This window comes from Dreissena polymorpha, chromosome 3, assembly GCF_020536995.1.
Source record: "Dreissena polymorpha isolate Duluth1 chromosome 3, UMN_Dpol_1.0, whole genome shotgun sequence".
Lineage (NCBI taxonomy): Eukaryota > Metazoa > Mollusca > Bivalvia > Myida > Dreissenidae > Dreissena > Dreissena polymorpha.
Window position 1 is genome coordinate 8080794 of NC_068357.1, and position 20030 is coordinate 8100823.

A 20030-nucleotide genomic window follows, 5' to 3' on the forward strand; every position below is an offset into this window, starting at 1 on the left:
AGAGACGCTGTTTTTTTATAACATTTAATTCCATTTGACAATATTCAGAAAGATGATAATTATAATTATAAAATAATAAGTATTATTATTATTATTATATATATAATATCGATGGTTGGTCTATTTAGCATGTACGGTACTATACGGTGTAGCCGTGACAATTACCGTAAGCACAGTTGCCCCCCTTTGATGTAATTGTGTAATTCAAAATGGCTTACGCGCAGCGAATTACAACGATTAAGTTGAACATTTTCACAGGAAAATTTTTGTTCTGATATAAATTCGTATATTATACGCACCCCCTACTTGAAGAAAAATTTGGCAGGTAAAAAAGTGCGTATTATATTCGCGAATTTACGGTACTCTATTTTTTTAATGTAAACCCAATTTCAAATGTGTTATGCTTATATCTGATGATTGCAGAGAAATGGGCCAAAGCTAATAATATTTCCACCAATATATTAATATTATAAGCATAAATAATACTGTTGATTGCTACGCATCCGACATAAATGGCATTTAGCAATGGTTTGACCATTTTGTCTTGTGGCCTATTTTCCTCTTTCTGCTCAATAAATTGTCTTTTTTTAGAACCTCAGCCTAGTATCTGATGGAGACAACATTTGATTATGTAATAATAGCAGATTTATTCCTAAAGAAAATCCATCAGATTGCGGGCCTATCAATTGGGCCACCTCAGCAGAAAATGGAGAAGAAATTGTATGGATATTGGAGTGCTTTCCTAATATTCCATCTAGGAATTCCATCTATGTGGTGTCACAACGGTCATGATTTTGCATATCTGGTCTACATAAAACTTGTGTAGCTTGATTGGACAGCAATTACCAGATGTTAGACGTGGGACACATTTTTTATTTTGTCAGAAGCCAACAGTCTTAGCAGAGATGTTAAGAACTGTATTTGTCTGTACCTATAAATGTATCCTCTCCATATTTGTGAAGAACTGTGAGCCTGCATAATTCAATGCTTCTTCAGCATTAGTAATTTGTTAAGCATCAAAGTAAACAAAAGAAATTTTGAATTAAGAAGTTTCCTTTCTTTAATGATTTGTGGAATGTGGAGATGTGTTTGTTGTTGAAAATATTTAATGCACATACAAGTATTCTTATGGGTAACAATATTTTGTTTATTAGTTTTAAAGTGTGCTTCATGTACATATGATGTGAGCATTTAATATTTTTTATCAGTTATTATTTCTGCATAGAGCTCTTCAAAAGCAACAACAAAATGGCTGCTACCTTTTGTATAATTAAATACAGGGTTTTACATCAAACCAAACTCGTAAGGCTAGTATTCCATCTATCCGCATCCGTATCCACGTCCGTATCCGCAAAATCATAATACGGACGCTATATTTCATTTATCCGCATACGTCAAGCGTATCTTTCTTTTATTATATAAAAGATAAAACTGAAAATTATAATTGAGATGATTATTATGAAGGACAAGCATAAATTTAGGTAGATATAAGGTACAAATCATCATTCTGTCTGTAAAAGAATACAAGTGGTATTACCTGAAACATCATATTCTAGTGCCTAGCTATGCTTTTCCAAACATTTGAAGTGAAACAGAGTCCCGATATGCGGAACTGCGTTGGTTGTATAATTCCGGGTAAATTTTCACAAAATCGATTAGTTTTTCAGTTGATTTTTAAGATGACAGTCCCCTCATTGTGCTAAATGCCGTCCGTATCTTGTCCGCATCCACATTAGAATGCTCACTTGAGCGTTCTTTTGCGGACGCCTATTTCGCGTGCGGATATGCGGATGCGGATGAATGGAGTAAGCGCAGTGCATTTCAACTTGTTCTATTTTTTGCGGATATGCGGATATGGACAGATGGAAAACTAGCCTAAGGAATGATGTGTATCAAGATATTCGAAGACAGCCAGTTTGGTGCTTAAAGGATCAACTTGTCATTGCCAGCATGTCCTATCTATTGACACAAGCAAGTTTTCCTGACATGACCATCAACCATCATATTAATTAAAACCATTAAATCAAAGTCAGATTCCCCAGTTGTGGTTATTTTAAGATAATGGGTGGGGAATGGTGTTAAGTTAAGTGCTGATGTTCATTTAAACTAATCTGGGCTGACAAGAAACGTGCCAGGATGTAAGCATGGCGATTAGCCAATCAGGATCAGGTAATTGGATGTGGCGCCAATTTGTGGAGGTGATAACTTGACAACAATCTTATCAGTAGCAAATTGATTTACAAGGAGTTTTCTCTCAGCTGTGCTGAGACAATTTTATGGCTCATTGTTTTTGTAAGTTTTGAATTAGTTCATTGGAACTTTTCCTCAAATGTAAAATCTTTGTTATATCTAATGCTCGTTGCAGAATACTATTTATTTTTGTCTGTTTATGACTTGTTTATTTATATCAAAAGGGACCATGTTTAGAGTATTATAACAGTAAACATTTGCGTCTAAGTACAAAGTGGCATTGTTGTAATATCACATAATGTACTTTGTCTTAACCAGCATCAAGATAGGGTGGCGTGCTTGTGGATTCTTCACAAATGTGTTCTATAGAATTTTATTGTAAATGTTGGCTCAGAATGAGTAAATATGCATGTATTATGAAATTGTTTATTTATGATTAGATATAAGCTGTGGTGGTTGATTTCCAGGTTCATTTAAATGAATATTTTTCACATCTATTTCTTGACAGAAAGGCCCAGGATAATTGCCACCATCCATTCTTGTTGTCTGAAATAACACAAAACATACTTTTACAAACTATCAACAACCAATCAACACATAAATATCACTATCTTATTTTTCCGAATTTTAACATATCCGAAATATAGTAGAGTGAAAGACCTACTTTTGATTTCAGAAATAGTTGGTATCTTAATTAAAATATATCGTTCCCCTAACATTTTAATTATGAAACTGTTAAACATAAATGCTCACAAATGCCTGTTGAAACAAGTTAATATGTGTTTTTGTCATGGTATTGATTAAAAAAATAGCGTCCCTAATAATCGTTATAATTATTGATCTTCGTGTCAGTTTATCCCAGATTCTTCAAGGTCATAAAAAGGAGTCGTTACTCGATAAAATCCCCCATAAACTTGACAATAGCAGTAAAAACAATGTCTGTAACACTTACACTCTTCAGTGATTTCAATGCACTCTGTCCTGTAGGTCGCTTGCGTAGTCGTAAATCAATATTAACAACTGACAGACGACTCGCAGTACATTCTCGGATAGGATTTTACTGATTTTTTTTATAATCGCCACTTAAAAAAAATTAACGCCACTTTAATATATTTAGCGCCATTTGCGACATTGGCGATCGACAGCAAAACCCTTGGGGCAATACAATATTTTTTTAATTTTGTTGCTTTAAGACTGCGCAAAAAATAATAAATGAATGTTTCTTTTTGTGATAGATACTTTTTCGGCGTAGCTATTTAACGTCACTTTTGTCCTTACCTGACCTGTGTAAGTATCCAATAAAATTCAAATACAATTTCTCGCGGCTAGACACAAATGAATACACTTCATTTATTCCATTGGCTGATTTGAGTATACCACCAGAGCATTGGAAACATGTCTGCGTCTTTGTAACACTGTTTAACTGCATGAAACAATTGTATCTCTAATGAAAAGGCTTAATAGATAGAACAGTTTTACACTCAACTCTCGACATCAATACAGTTTGTGCGTGCACCTTTTATTTTCAGAGGATTGTCAGCGCAAGATTGTTTGTACATAAAGGCTATGTTCTCATATTTATTACTGACTTCCATATTCCTGTCAACATGTTAACATGTAAAAGTATAAAGAGCAGTGGAAGCATGGCCTCACTTTAATGCATTGCATTTCAATCCGCGAGGTATCAGGGTCAGTTCGCGGCCAGTGCGTGTGAATGTCAGAGTTTATTTACAGGTCATCGCTGCGTCTTCACAACTACCTTACGTGCTGACCTAAGTTTGCTGCCGGTAAAATAATCGTAATATAATATAGACGCGTGAACTAGGTGAACTGGAATTTTCTTTAGACCAGAAATATGTTAAATGAAGATATTCAGCGATATAATTATGGTATGTCAATAATAGAATCTTAATGTGTTTTCAACAATACCATGATCAATATTATTTTTGATTAATTTAACAAGAATTATTCCACCATATTGACTATTGTATTAAGCATGAGCGCGATGATTCTTGATACTGTTAATAATCGAATAAAAAATCATGTGTGGCCGGTTGACTCATGTTTTAATTTCACTTCCATTCTTCTTTTGGTTTTCTGTTTTGTATCTATAGGTTTATGACCAGCAATATGTAATAATGTAAAATAAGCCGCGAAAACTCCGCGTAACATCCCGTACTGCATGTGATGCAGCTGAGAACTGCACAGAAAAAGACATTCGCTATCCTTGATCTCATTCATTGAACTCTTTACATTTCACAAACTCCAACCACAATCAACGCCGTATATCTTTTTTAAAGATATTTCTTGTTTCCTCTCATTTACACTGAACTTGTAAAAGATTCGTAGGAAACAAAAATGTTTTGATTTGGAATTTACCTTTTTCTGGCTAGAATGAATTCCATAATAGTAAACCTACGGGTAGTTACAACTGTTTTCTCTGGAGAAATCAATAGGCTAGTTGTGTCTGTTGTTTAACATTTAGACAGGCCTAGCATATTTTCTATCCATCATTTGTCCAATTTTGTCAAGGCATCCCCCTTCGGATATTGTCTGGACTGACATCATAATTTTATATCTCCATTCACTATGGAGTTCTTTCCAAGGCAATGAAAGCCGATTAAATGGCAGACCAATTCCAGGCCAGTCTCTGAATTCATTTGTGCGGACTGGTGTCACAGATATTGTCATCTGCTTTGCGCACTTTGATTCTTTAGCTGTTTGCATCATTTGATGTTGCAATTTGTTGGATAAGTTGAATCAGTTTTAAACACCATAGGTTATTTATATTAAATTAACAATTATGGCAGCCATAGTGTCACATTAAGTGCTAACAGTACATATTTTTTCTGACTTTCTGACAATTCAATTTGTCATTTCATAGTGTTGCGTAAGAATACGCAGTAAATGGTGTTGAATAATGGATTATGTATTTAAAATATATTTGTGTTGTTTATGTTGAACTACCTATCTGCCAACTTTTGGCGGCATGTACAGGTGTTTTGTAGTCTCCCTTTGCAACACAGCTAAAAGAGGCGAAGAAAATGTGCTACATTCATTATAATGATTCAATAATAATGTAACTTTTTTTTTGTCATGGAAATATGACACAATTATAGTTAATTTGCTATCACATGGAAACTAATGACAATTTTTTGTAATAAAACATATTTTAGACAAAGCAATGAGGTGATTATATCTGATTTCACAGAAATACAGAATTACTTCCTTCAATAATTTTCTTTAGGTTGATAATTGTTAGCAAGTATTAGCATCAATCACAGGCACATTTTAAACCTCTTTGTTACCTGCCAGTATGACATTTAATTAGATAGGACAGTTATAAGTTAACCCTTTCAGTGCGGGAACCGAATTTTGAAGGCCTTTGCAAACAGTTTGGTTGCTATTCTGATAGTATTCTTTGAAAAAAATCGATGAAAATGCTAATTTTAGAAATTCAGCAGACAACATTTTTGCAGCCGACAAATTTCCCAGCATGCAAAGGGTTAAAGTCCACATCGCACACTAGGCTCCTGGTATTGATGATGTGTATTCCTGAGGGCTGTTGAGAAGGTATTTCTCAGTATCAAATGACATCTTCTGTGCCTCAGGTGTCAAAGTATCATGAAAATGTGAAAGTTTATTCAGTTATAACATTGGACATGTGCATGCAATTTATATTGCACTCGTCATCAGCTTGTGATTCTTTTATGGCTTGTAAGACACAAGTTTTAGAATGGTGGAATTTTTAACTATTTGAACTGAGACAGACTATAATAACCTTATTTATTATGACCAACAAGCCATATTTTCCTAACATGGCTGTCCAGTTAATGCTGTGGTTGGTACCCACGTGTCCAGAAGCACAGGTGTGATTTTTCCGCGGATCCATGGATTTCCGCAGATCAGGTTGTCTGGGGGTCGTTAAAAAAAATAATTGGGGAGGGGTTATGACCGATTCCCTGGGCGTATGTCATAAATGGTCCTAAATATCCACGGCCCGCAAAATTTCTCCGCATATTACAATGGTATATTCTACCTAAGCATTTTTGAAGCGAGCAATATCATAAGCTGTCATTTCCCAATCTTCCAATAAAACTCGGTCTTTTAAAATTTGTTTGGTAATTCCTTGCTGATTCGTGTGCAAATGGCAACATAATGAAGCGAAAATGAAGATTATTGAACGAACAAATCTCGGAGGTTGACAAATAATTGAATAACAACTTCTAATGGGAATAGAAACAACAGTGGATATAAAGCAAAAAGCTATACCAACTTGCGAATGGGTACGGATGATAGACTGTCCTGGTAAGGCAGTGTATTCCATGTAAAAAAAATTGAACTATGCAGCTAGTGGTCCGTGGTAAAGTGTTGTTAGTTGAAGACTGTAACAGTGTTGACCACAATTTCCTAGGTAAAGACAATTCAGCTAAACCGAAAGCTTTCAGTCATTATTCACAGGGATTAGAGCACATATTGTTTTTGATCACAATTAATAATGTTTACTTTGTTTATCTTATATGTTAAATGTGAAGTTAAAAAGGTTTCCATAAATAAATCTTGTGAAGTTTAAGAAAGTGCTTATTTAAATGTCTGTTTTAAGGTTTATAATTGCGTTCTGCATGCGATTCGCGTAGTCAAAATGAGTGGACATAATTTTCTTCCCCGTGGACTTCACCTCAATCACATCCCTGCAGAAGCATATGAGTTTTTTTGGTATACCAGACAGGTGGGGTTTCTTCAGTGTCCTTAGGCTTTCCCTTAGTCTAGTACGTTAATTAGGTTAGGGTTCTGGAACGCACTCTGGGTGCAAAAATAATGCAGCCTGAAAGGATATCATATACTTAAAATTACACACATGTATTTTCCAAAACCAGTCTGATTGACAGGAAGTTAAGTTATCAGCCACTCGGTCTGAAATCCGAGCCTCTTTTAATTCTCCAATGCTGTTAGGGGGCCCTGATAACATCCTAAATGGCACCCATATACATGACTCCCCATTTCAGATTGTTGCCATAATATTTTGATATTTGCAATCATGAACACTTTCATTGACATCATATTGCTGCATCTACAGAAAATTATGCTCCTCCACACTTGTGGCATGTAAACAAAAAATATATTTTAAATAATACTGGCCACCATAGCTCTGCATTATTTGATGTCGCTTCTGAATTGTCACTTCATGTCTTTATAAGCTCACCTTAGATCACATTTGTATGTTAATTATGTCTTGGCTGAGTTTTTTAAATGGTTACATCAACATAAAACAGCTGTGCAGTATATTTGAGTTTCAGGTGAGGTGCCAGTCTGACCTCAGGCTCTCTTGTTATTTTAACTATGTAAAGAACATTCAGCTTTATGCCAGTGAATTTTGTGTTTTATTAAGGTACCATAAATTGTCTTAAGTCTTTCATTACATTTTATTTTTCTTACTGCAATTAATGATGTCTGGTCTGATAGAATTCCAATTTTAATGCAGTTTGTGCTTATTTTAATTAGCAAAGTCTAATTGAATTATTGCGCTATTTTTACAAAGAAGCATTAGATTCCCAGTCATATGGGTGCATATGATTGTTTTTCTAGCAGAACAACCAGAGCTGGTTTGCATTTCACTGAACGCCACTAACAGTGAAGATAAAGCAAAATGTTATCAGCTGGTGTTATATTCTTTTGATCTCAGTAATACATTTTTGAATTTTTTGTTCCAATGGCAAAGATTGTCTATTTAACATGTTTTGGTCCAGTTGACACAGGACTGGATGTACCATTGCAGGGCCGTACCCAGAATTTTTTTACTGGGGGGGCCCAACCGGGGAGGGTTTGGGAGGGGTCCCCCCTCCATATATATATATACTTTTTTTAATTTGGCACTTTGCAAGGTGAATTTTAATGCTTATAAAAAACGTATTTTGTGATATGAATTAATGGAATATAACAAGTAAATCAGCACATTTCGGAAGTCTTAAGCTTTAAACATTGGTGTGAAATCACAACAATATTAAAAGCTTTAGATTTCCGAAACTTACATGTTTAAACTGACGATTATCCACATCAACTCTCGTATTGCTTCCACCAGTTTTTTTCACAAATCAATAACGTCACAGTTTTTTTTAATTTGATTTTTTGTGAAAGACCTTGCCATTTTTGAGGAAAAAAATGCGCGAAATGCCTAATTTTTGGGGGAAATAATAAAAGTCTTAAATAATCAATTTAACATATTTTACTGTTTTCAAACAAATTCAAGGAAAGAGATAATTTTATTATACAATATTTTTCTACACTGGATCAGGTTAACTTATATAATGAAATCGATTTGTTGTTTCAATTTTCATTTTTTTACCAATGAGCCATTAATAGGTTGATATTACTCAATTCTCGGTACTCAATTATTTTAAATACTGAATTCTGCCTAATTCTTATCTGTTGCTCGGCAAATTTATGTATCTGTTTTTCTTTTAAACAAACATGTTAACTATCTCATCGTAGTCCTTTTCAGTGATATCCTTTCAAAAATGATAAATACTCAGTTTTAATACCTTTGTCAGTATTTTTGTTCCGGTTCAAATTCAGGGCCCTATTCTCAATGCAAAAAGTATATATTGGGACTTAAAAATTCCCAATAAAATGTTTAAAAAAACAATTAAACTTTTAGAAGGGAAAAATACGTCAAGGGCCTTCTCAAAGATGGAAAAAAACTTGAATCGGCAATTATCAGACCATAGTCTACGACCTCCTGTAGCAGTTGCTTCAATTCGCTGCACTTATAAAAATACATGTTACATCAATCAGCGAGAGATGAAGCATTCATGATCACAATGGGGGACTGATCGGGGATGTGTGTACAAGGCGATAAGAAAACATTGCCTAGAGGCTTATCTCGATTGGCGAGCGTTAATCCCCTTGTTTATCAGGGACAATAAAACAAAGCTGCTCTTTTGTTTTGAGGGAAAGTGTACTGTGGGCCCTTGCACGGGAGAAAAAATTGCAGTGGGCCGATTATAAAAAAAAAATCATAGTTCGACAGCCAGCTGGGGGGGCCCGGGCCCATGGCCTGGGTACGGGCCTGCATTGATCCCCATCTGATTAGCTGATCTGTCCAGAAAAATCAAGTGACCATTAAGGGATAATGGGATATAATTAGAATAATGGGGACCTTGGGAAAACAGAGGGTGGGGCTAGGGCGATTTGTGTTCAATATGACTGATACACAAAGACTCATTAAGATGGCATTAGGATATAATTACAGTTTTGCTCAAAGAGGTGAAATTACTGAGTATTAAATCATGTTTTTATTGCCTTTGATTCACACATATCTGAGAGTTTTCCTTAATTTTGTTTACTCTAATGATAATTAAGAAATAAAACAATAATGAGATGCTTTTATTGCCATGACATTTTGTCAATAATCAAGAGGAGAAATAATCATTGTCAGAAATGGACAGAAGTTGGGCATAAATATATGGCATCATTTTATATTATTAATAATTAGAAGACAGATTAAAAGTAATTTGTTGCAGTGCATCATTGAATAAATGGTGTTTTCTATATCTATTGACTGCTCTGTTTGTGGTTGTCGCAATTGTAAATAATAGCTGAATGGTGTAATGAAATAAAATATTTTAAGGGAAAACTTACATATTACATTTTAAGAAAAATATGGTTAAAAAAAAAGCAGACTTCTAAAATAAAGCCCTGTTGTGAGGATTTTTCTTTTTCCACTTTAACTGCTGTCTGACTCTGGCGAAAACTTGAATTATTCATTGTATTCCACAAGTCTCATTCAAATGTTCAATATTCTCCTACAGCATGCAATTTCTCAGAAGGTTTTTTGTTTTGTTAACACACCTTGCATGTTAATATCCAAACACACTGCTTTGAGGATTAAAAAAACCTTAATTGATATTGCAAGTAACATGAAACATGTCTTTTAAACATGCTGTCAAAGATTGTGTTTCAAAGTTGACATTTTTGTGATTACAACATTATCCAACATTGTGTTAATGTTTTCTTGTTTTAATATCTTTAGATTTGTGTTTGTTTAAGATGATTTATAATTTAAATGGTATACATGTTCGATGCCCTTTTTGATATATTTTCCATTCCTGATGCCAGTTGTTTTTAGGCCATTTAATAATCTGTTTTCAAATTTTTTATAAACATGCATTGTCATTAATATTAAAAGTAACCTAACTTGTTTATAAATTTATCATTTATTAATGTGTTGGTTCAAGTAGATGCAAATAAAGACTAGCCATTAGTTTTTTATTGTTTGTAAAATGGACTTTTCATGCTCAGTAACAGAAATTGATAGCAATTAATGCTGAAAAGGGAGCAGTTTTCAGTGGCAGTAATTGAAAAGAGGAGTGATGGATATGTGGATATCAAACACATGAATGAATGGATCTAAATGTCCAGTAATTTGAAAGAAAAAGTTAACTTGATGATTACAAGTTAATAATGTTAGTTATAATGCTATTATAAATATTTGATTTTCAGTTGTTGTCAATCAGGTTTGTGATACAATGCCAAAAGTTTATTGGTAAAAGTACCATTTGTCAGGTTAAGTAAGACATAATATGTAAAAAGCATTATCTGAATTGCAGTTTTCTCTTTGGTGTTGCTGTATTATTGCGTTAATAACATAATATAACAATTTTAAAGTAGCTCATTGAGCAGACTTACTTGTAAAATGTTTAACCATTTCTAGCACATGTCATCATCTTCAGAATGGCAACCAAAAATTCAATTACAGGGGTTTTACTGCCTATTTTGGGAAAAGGAGTCTGACCAAATTGGGAATTTTTTATCGACAAAATTGTCCATTTTGGGAATATTTGCTCCCATGAAACGGCTCATTTTGGGAAACCATTGAGAATTTATCATGCTTAAATAAGTCAGTGGTTTAACAAATACATTTGTTTTTAGTAGTTATTTTGTCTTTTTAAAATAAACACATGCAATATTGGGCATGTTCAACATTTATTCAAGTACTGCAATTTAGTCTTTCAGTTTCAGTTACACTCTGAGATATTTGAACTGTACAGTCAAAAACTTATAGTGTATATTTTTTACCAAAACAAACACCGGTTAGTCACACTAGATACAGCATAATTTTTCTCTTTCTGTTTTTGAAAGCATCACACAGCTCCTCCAATGTTTTTTCATTCAGGTCTAGACCTTCAATGCAGGTACAAAGTCAGTAAGCATCAGATGAGTAAGTTTGGTTTGTGTGGTAATGGGGAGCACATTAGGTTAATAATAATAATCTAATAATCATAAGTCATAAGACACTTCTTTCTAAAAAAAAAAAATAATTTTTTTTTGGAAATTGGGATTTTTTTTAAAATTCGGTTTGGGATCGGGTCCGTTTCCTTTGGGAATGCCTCTGTTTTCCGAAGGCGCAGACAGTGCTGAAAAAACCCTGAATTAGAATGTTTAAGTATGCAGCTGCACAATTGAAAGTTTGTGACCTATTGTTTTTTAATGAATGAATACAAAAAATGGTTTAAGTTTGGAGCCATCAATGAATTCATTTTGCGAATACTTATTGAATGAACAAGTCATTAAATCATTAATAACAATAAGTCAACTTGCATTTGCAGCCCAAGGGATCAGTGAATTGATGGCAAAAGTCCCCATTTGGTGCAGTATCCAATTAAAAAGATTCACTGCATTTACCTGAAAATACAAACAGTTATGATGATATAAAAATAAGCATCCTTAATTCTATTTCAGATCTCAAGTTCGCTGTTGAATCGGGTATCATTGGTGGATCAGCACTTCTTCAAGGAAATAGGCCTGATACCACGGGTATCCCCAGAGTTCGAGCTCACCCTTGACAACTCATCTGTCCTTCATGCCATACAGACAATGAACTTCTTTCAAATGAAAGGTAACCAAACCTGGGGAAATTACCATGGGCAGTTGGGCTGCAAGGGATATTTTTAATTTGTGTATTGATGAGGCTTTGTTTTGAAATACGGCTTTCTCGAGGTGTATTGAAATATAACATCTGTCTTAAAATTGGCATAATATTACACAATAGGAGTCAGGTTCAAATACAGGATGTTTGATTACTAGAGGGTAGAATATCTTACATAAAAAACTTTAAAAAAACACACCAAACTTCAAGACATGTGTATTAGTAATGATTTTATTGGCACAGACACACAGTTTATTAATGTGTACGTTTGTATGATAAACAGTTTACTTTGTTTTGTGTTGGTCACACAACAAAATCTGATAATTTCCTGCTTTGTTTTCTAAAAAGCAAGATATTTTTACCTAAGTGCAGACATTGTTGTTTTGTCATTTCATGTGTAAGTGTTTTTCGGCGTAAGCTGAATAAGCCAGCTTTTCACCCTGACTTGACCTTTGTAAGTGTCCAATAATACTCAAATAAAATTTCCCGCGGCTAGGTACGAATGAATACACTTCATTTATTCCATTGGCTGATTTGAGTATAACACCAGAACATTGGAAACATATCCGCGTCTTTGTAACACTGTTTTACTGCATGAAACAATTTTATCTCTAATGAAAAGGCCCAATAGATAGAACAGTTTTACAATCAATTTTCGACATAAATACAGTTTGTGCGTTCACCTTTTATTTTCAGAGAATTACCAGCGCAAAAGCGTTTAACTAAAGGCTATGTTGTCATATTTAGTACTTACTTGCATTGCATTTCAACACGCGAGGTTTCGGGTCAATACGCGGTCATTTTGTGAAAGTCAGAGTTTATATACAGTTCATCACCGGAGTTCGCAAAAGGGGTTGCGATCATTGTGTCTTACTGACAATAACGTAGTGACTGTAATGCATTGCATTCCAATCCGCAAGGTATCAAGGTCAGTTTGCGGTCAGTTGCAGAAATCTTTATATAAACGCCGTCTCGTAAACTTTGTGCACTTGAAGTCTGTTTTGATCAGAAAGATACTAAATAAAGATATTCTGCGATATTATTGTGGTATGTCAATCATCGATTTTTAATATGGTTTCAAAATTTGCATGATAAGGACCAATTTTGATAAAATTAATTAGAAATATTTATCCATTTAGACCAGTTTATTAAGCATGTCCACAATAATTCGCTATACTATAATTATGCAATTAAATAAGATTCGAGTATTGCCGGCTGACCTATATGCACTCGTTTATTTTGATGTTTCTTGTGTTTTTCTATTCTGTAAATATAGATATCTGAGTAATAATATCACATAAAGCAAAATAAGCCACGAAATCTGGCGCAACACCCCGTAATTGATTTGCTTATGATGTAGCTAACAACTGCGCAGAAAAAAGGCATCCGCTACTTTTTATCTCATAGAGATAACTTTTGATCGTTCAAAAACATCGACCACAATCAACGCCGTATATCTTTTTTAAAGATATTTCTTGTTTAACATTATCTATATTGCCTTCAAGTTATTGAAAAAATTAAAACATTTTAGATTAATGAGGAATGCTTTGTCCTGATGTGCCCATCACTTAATCCTCCTATGGTATTTATTTCCAAGACTACCTTGCAACAATTGTCAGTTAACTAAATTTGTTTAGAGGACACGTCTTACAAACACGCAATTACTAGATCAAATTCTAAATGGCTTAAAATATATCGTCATCCTGAAGTCATTCACAATTCCTGTTGTTTAACCTAAAATGTTGATACCTTTGATCCATTTTTTTGCTGGTGTGAATTCCTGCCTTTGGAATGGAGAAATTCTGCAGTCATAACAATTCTTTGGAAGAATCCTCATTATTTACAATCACTTACAATCCATCTAGTTCAGTATCCATAAAACAGCAGTGTTCCAATGGTCAGCCCTAGTGGATGGCATTTTATATGTTTATGCAAAAAGCTTGAATAATAACAATAAAACATGTATGGCCATGTGTTGGATTACCATCCCACTTGTTTGAATAATTTTTGTATAAGAAAAGAGTAACCGGTTTGACAAGGGAGGTCAAGTACCACTAACAATGATCTGGTAATCATAACTTGATATTTATTTATCAAGCAAGCAGGCCATGTATCGTTAGTTGATGTTTGGTTCATGTCAGAAATGTACCAGGATATTATTACTGAAACCATAAGGAAATCTTTACTTACCCATGTAATCATTCACAAAATGCTATGGAATTTTTATTTACTTTCTGTGAAAATGAATATTGGTCCACACATCACCACACATGACCCTATTGGTTCTAGGGAAATTTAATCAGACTTGTTTGATAAATTTTGTTGAGTGGCATTTGTACTTTCTATGGCTTTTCAATCTTTTGTAACAAGGTTAAGTTCAGGTATGGAATAATTGCTATATTGACGTCATCATTTGATGACGTTCAATTGAACGAATGATAATGGCGACTAAAATTCGTTAAGCTCCTGGTTATAGCCGCGATTTGACTCTTTTGGAAACTGGCCGATAACTTTTGCTGAAAATTGACATGTTTATGGACCAGAACGAGATTTACATGATTGCATATTAGTCATTTCTGGGAAAAATATAGTTTTTGATAAAATGACAAAAAAGTGGTGTTTTTTATTGCGCAAACGCTATAAACATGTGGCTTGTACGGAAGTACATGTATTTTTAATAGCAACCCCAAGACAATTCACCCCAAGGAGACAATTCACGCGCTAGATAATTCAAATTTGATTTTAAATATTTTTTTCGTACCCAAAATATTTCGTACCCGTATTTTTTTCGTACCCAATATTTTTTCGTACCAAAAATATTTTCGTACCAAAATTTGTTCGTACCCCAATTTTTTTTGTAACGATTTTTTTCGTACCCAAATGTTTTTCGTACTCAAATGTGTTCGTACCCAAATTTTTTTTTCGTACCCAAATTTTTTCGTACCCAAATTTTTTTTTCGTACACAGGTTTTTCGTACCCATATGTGTTTGTACAAAAAAAAAAATTCGTACCCATTTTTTTGCGTACCAAAATGTTTTTGGTACCCAAATTTTTTCGTACCCATTTTTTTTTACCAATTTTTTTCATACCCATTTTTTTCTAACCCAATTTTTTTTCGTACCCATTTTTTTTCGTACCCAAATTTTTGTTTTGTACCCAAATGTTTTTCGTTCCCAGTTTTTTCGTTCCCAATTTTTTTTTCGTACCCATTTTTTTTCGTACCAAAATTTGTTTCTTACCCAAATTTTTTCGTACCCAAATTTTTATTCGTACCCTTTTTTTTGTACCCAAATAGTTTTTCGTACCATAATTTTTTTCGTTCCCTATATTTTTTCGTACTCTATTTTGTTTTCGTAACCAATTTTTTGTTTGTACCCACATTTTTTTCATACGCAAATTTGTTTGCACCCAAATTTTTTCGTACCTATTTGTTTGTACTCAACTTTTTTTGTACCCAAATTTTTTCGTACCTAATTTTTTATTTGTACCCATTTTTTTCGTACCAAAATAGTTTTTCGTACCCCTATTTTGTTCGTACCCTTTTTTTTCATACTCAAATTTGTTTTCGTACCCAAATTTTTTTTTTTTTTCGTACCTACAATTATTTATGTTTTCGTACAAATTTTTTTATAGAAATAACCGATTTTCTGTTTGATTTGATCTCTCCACTCATTCCATCCCGCGAAACCCTTAAGGTGTCGCAACTCTAGTAATAAATGTCAGTTGTTTCTTTGTTTTGTCATGAAAAAACAACAACAGGAATTCATGTTTAAATTTCCTCTTTGAGACCTAAAATACATTATATAAAAAGTGTTCCTCTGCCTATGCATATTTGATGCACATTCAAAGCAAAATAAATTAATAAATGAACACCAATATGTGGTCAATTGCATATTTAATTTTTTGAAGATTGCCTGTAATTTTTTTAATTGTAGATACAGGCATTGATTAACAATTATGTTATTTAATTTTGTAATTATCAGTATTTAACGAAAGGATACATTGAAAATGCTTTTAAGAACTGAGACCTGTATTTTATGAACATTGAAATTATATTGTATTCTCACTTAAAAGTAATACACCAGCATTTGTGAAACATTATTTTAAAGAGATTATGTTTTTCTCCATTGGTGATTAAGTTGCATTGCCAATGATTCCATTCTGTGATTTAGCTTAACCACAATATTTTCTTACTTCAATATTTCCTTCTTCTTATGCTGCACATATACAGATGGTGTTATTGGTAAGTCACCCTATGGTAAATCTGCTTTCTATGTTTAAAAGAAATTATGTTGCTCTTTTATTGGATTGTCAGATTCACAATTAGCAATTTCTGTTTGTTTTCTTTTTATACACAGAATGTTTAAGTATGTGCATGGAAAAATGAAAGTTAAAAGGTGATAATAACTTTTTGGTGCATGGAAGATGAACGTTAAAATGTGATAAAAACTTCTTGTTTGCCTATAGCTACATGACATGTAAAGATCATTAGCACATTTCTGTTGGTAGATGTGAGGCTAACATCAACTTGCTTCAAATTATCCATAGTGTCGTATGACGCATGTTCATTTCTCAGATATGAAAAAGCTTACACATAAACTACATGACCAATTGTGTGCTTTAAATCCTACATTTTCTTGGTTTGTTTACTGATGTCAATTAATGTTACATAGATGTACATGTCCACTTAGTTATTGCTTGTTTTTGGTTTAAGTACATGTTAGATTTTAGTTATTGGGAAGTAAAATGGTGGAAAGATTTTATATTATAAAAATCATTTTACAAATCCAAGGTCAAAATATACTTTAAGTTTGTGTATTTATGTTGATTTTTTTACAGTAGTTGACAGAGTTTCTATTGCAGAAAAAGGCACGCATACCAAGCTTTTTCTAAAATCTCTGATTGGGAATTTATTTATTAAGAATTGTTTTGGCTACACATCACTCACATTTTCTGTCTATTAAAGGCACCTCACACTGTTTCAAACATTGCAGAATAATGGTGTAAAGTAAGTGGTAAAATGACTTTTAGAGCTGCTTTAGGTTTTAATACCTTGAAAATCTGCATTTATTGGTTCCCAATACCAGAAAATGAATTGCTGAGGAGGGCATCTTGTTAAATTTAGATATACAACACATGTGAATGGCATACAGATGTTATTCCTGCAAGTGATTTATTTTGACTGGCTGTGGTATTTGATTTAGATATTGATAAGAATAAAATTTCTTATAGATATATAGTAACAGGATATGTGTTGTACCTTTTGCCCATTTGTCTTCCACTTATTTTCATGTATGCCGTTTGATTGTAAGATTCTAATGTATATGTCTTGCTAAGGAACCTAAAACTTTCTATGCATATTATATATTTCTCAACAATTTGTTATATTCAATTAAATTTACTTTATTTTGAATTTCAAAAATGTTTATGCTAACCATTTTTTATGTATTATTTTCTTTTGGATACTATTAAACTAAGTTGTTAATGTTTCTGGCTTTTAAAGCTTTTTGTATTTTTTAGGTTTGTAAAATTTCCCTTATCAATCATGTTGTCTTTTGTCATTGATCGTTTTTAAAATATCTTCTATTATTGAAACTTTCCACTGACCATGACCAACTTACTGTGACCTTCAGCTCCGGGTCAGCCCGCAATCCTACCTGAGGAGTGCAGTGCAGAGAACAACAGTGTAACTATTGCCTGGCAACCATATCCAGGGAGCGTAGTGGATGCTTACACCCTTGAGTTGGATGACGGGAATGGGGGCGACTTTCGGGTAATTATTTATGTATTCTCAAGTTCAATTTGTAGAAGAAACTGAGATGTGAATGATCAAGCACATGAACCTTTAAATCAAAGTGATAGTTTTCAATATTTTTGTTGTGAATGATGAACATTAATCTTACACAATTTTGTTAGCTCTAAGAAATCTCTACTACTCACCAAAAATTGAGCGTTATCATTGCCGATTAAAGCTTTTGTTTAAGTTTATTACAATTCCAAAACACTGTGTCTATATAATGTAGCTGGTACATGCAGGCCTTAGGTGCAATTGCTGTTCAATAACCCAACTCTGGAAGGAGGTATTGTGCTGTAATGTTCTGGATAGGTAGATAATGCCTTTGCTTGCACAGTTAATTCAATCAGATGTGACGATCTAATTTCTTGGAATGGTCACATTTCTTGTATTTATTTATTAATGTCCATCCTGTACTTTACCTATACTACCGGTATATAACAATGTCAGAATTTTGAGCGTCAAGTATTTCTTTATGGTCATTATTTTTATTAAGTGACGGACTGAAAATATACTTTTTACTATCAAAGCTGAAAAATAGTAAAACGCTCCACTTTTAAACAGCTTTTGTTACAAACTTTAATTGGAAAGAATTAGTAACAAAATTTTGTTGATATAACATATACTATAGTTAATAAAAATTTAGCAATTTTTTCTTTAAACGTCTGCAGATACTTTTTTTGAGGCAATTGATGAATTTTATCTGCACATTATGCACATGAAACACAAAACATTAAACGGGATTATAATAGTCATGTTATTGGCAACAGTCAATGGAAAGCATTGGAATTTTAAATTGATGTAAAAGGGAGCCAAACTGGATCACTCTTGTTTTAATGCTGTGTATTAATTTGTAACAAAATAATAATATACACACTTTTTATCAAAAACAAAATCCTGTCAAATAGTTATGAATAATTGTGTCTTGACTATCAGCTTTGTTTAAATTATATTTAAATATAAGCCAGTCAGTTAATACATTGTTTTCCTCCCATTTGAAGCATGCTTTATTTCTGTAAAACAATTGCTCATCCAAAAATTCTCTCAACTTTCAGCAAGTGTCATATGAAGGTCTAATTTACTTCTTGGACAGTTACAAATATGTCACCATCTTCATTGCTAGATTTTGTTCTCTTATTGCGTGTTAGTCACCCAGTCTTGGATTGTTGCACCACAGAATACAATTTGTCAAATGACAAAGCTAGGTCAATTCTAGCAAATTAATGATAACATATTAGTCAAGGCGTTATGTGAACTGACACTGCCGTGCGACCATTTTGCCCATTTTTTGTCAGAAAAGACCATTGTTTGATTCAGAATGTGTCTTCAGATAATTCAGTATGGGACTAATATCCTTAATATGTCACAATATCTTTCCATTATATTAGCTTGAAAGGCACAATTGTGTAACTGTGACTTAAAATTCCTCCAGATACATTGCTTTGTTTTTGACTAGAAGAAGTTCATTAGGGATTTCACATCACAGACAATCAATAACCATGTTTGGGTTTCGATTAACATTGGATTTGCATTTATAAAGGGATGTTTGTCCCCAGTAATAGGGTGTGAGTCAGCCCTGAGATCCCTCAGGATAGGGGCTGTGACAGATATTGACAGCATCTGAAGGAATCAACCAGTGGTTAATATCCACTCCCTGTTTCTGTGTAAGAACTTCTGTATTCCTTCATGGAGTTTTCACAGGATTTAAGAAATTCTCAGAATCTGGACTTACCATTGCAGCAAAAGTTTCACAGAACAACCGCTATTGTTATTAATTATGTAAATGCTACTGTTGATTCATTTTATTTTGTTTACATGATATTTAATTGAATGGTAAATGTGTGGATTTTTTTACTATGTCTTAAAAGACATGGTAATTGTTTACTGAACATTTGAATTCTTGGTTGAGCTGGTCCACAATAATAGTGGCCAACAAATTATGACAATATTGGTGTCATAGTCATTTTGGGCGGTCTTAGATGTCCATGTAAATGTTTCCACAAATCTTAATAGAGATTATGCCCAATCTAGATGCATCTGTTCAAATCTGATTTAGTTACAAATTAATAAGGTCTTTTTATGTCCATAGTCTGGAGACAGTATACAATTGCTGAATGAAA

At 33.3% G+C, this 20030-nt stretch overlaps 1 protein-coding gene across 5 annotated transcripts in view; it reads left to right on the plus strand.

The window, feature by feature from the left end:
* The window catches only part of LOC127872865 (E3 ubiquitin-protein ligase TRIM9-like), a 110593-nt gene that overhangs the window by 67707 nt on the left and 22856 nt on the right, over positions 1 to 20030 (plus strand). For all 5 annotated transcript variants that reach the window (XM_052416321.1, XM_052416322.1, XM_052416320.1 and 2 more), the window contains 2 exons: positions 11929 to 12085; positions 17750 to 17889. In XM_052416321.1, the coding sequence (XP_052272281.1) occupies positions 11929 to 12085; positions 17750 to 17889 (297 nt within the window). The remainder of the gene's footprint in view (positions 1 to 11928; positions 12086 to 17749; positions 17890 to 20030) is intronic.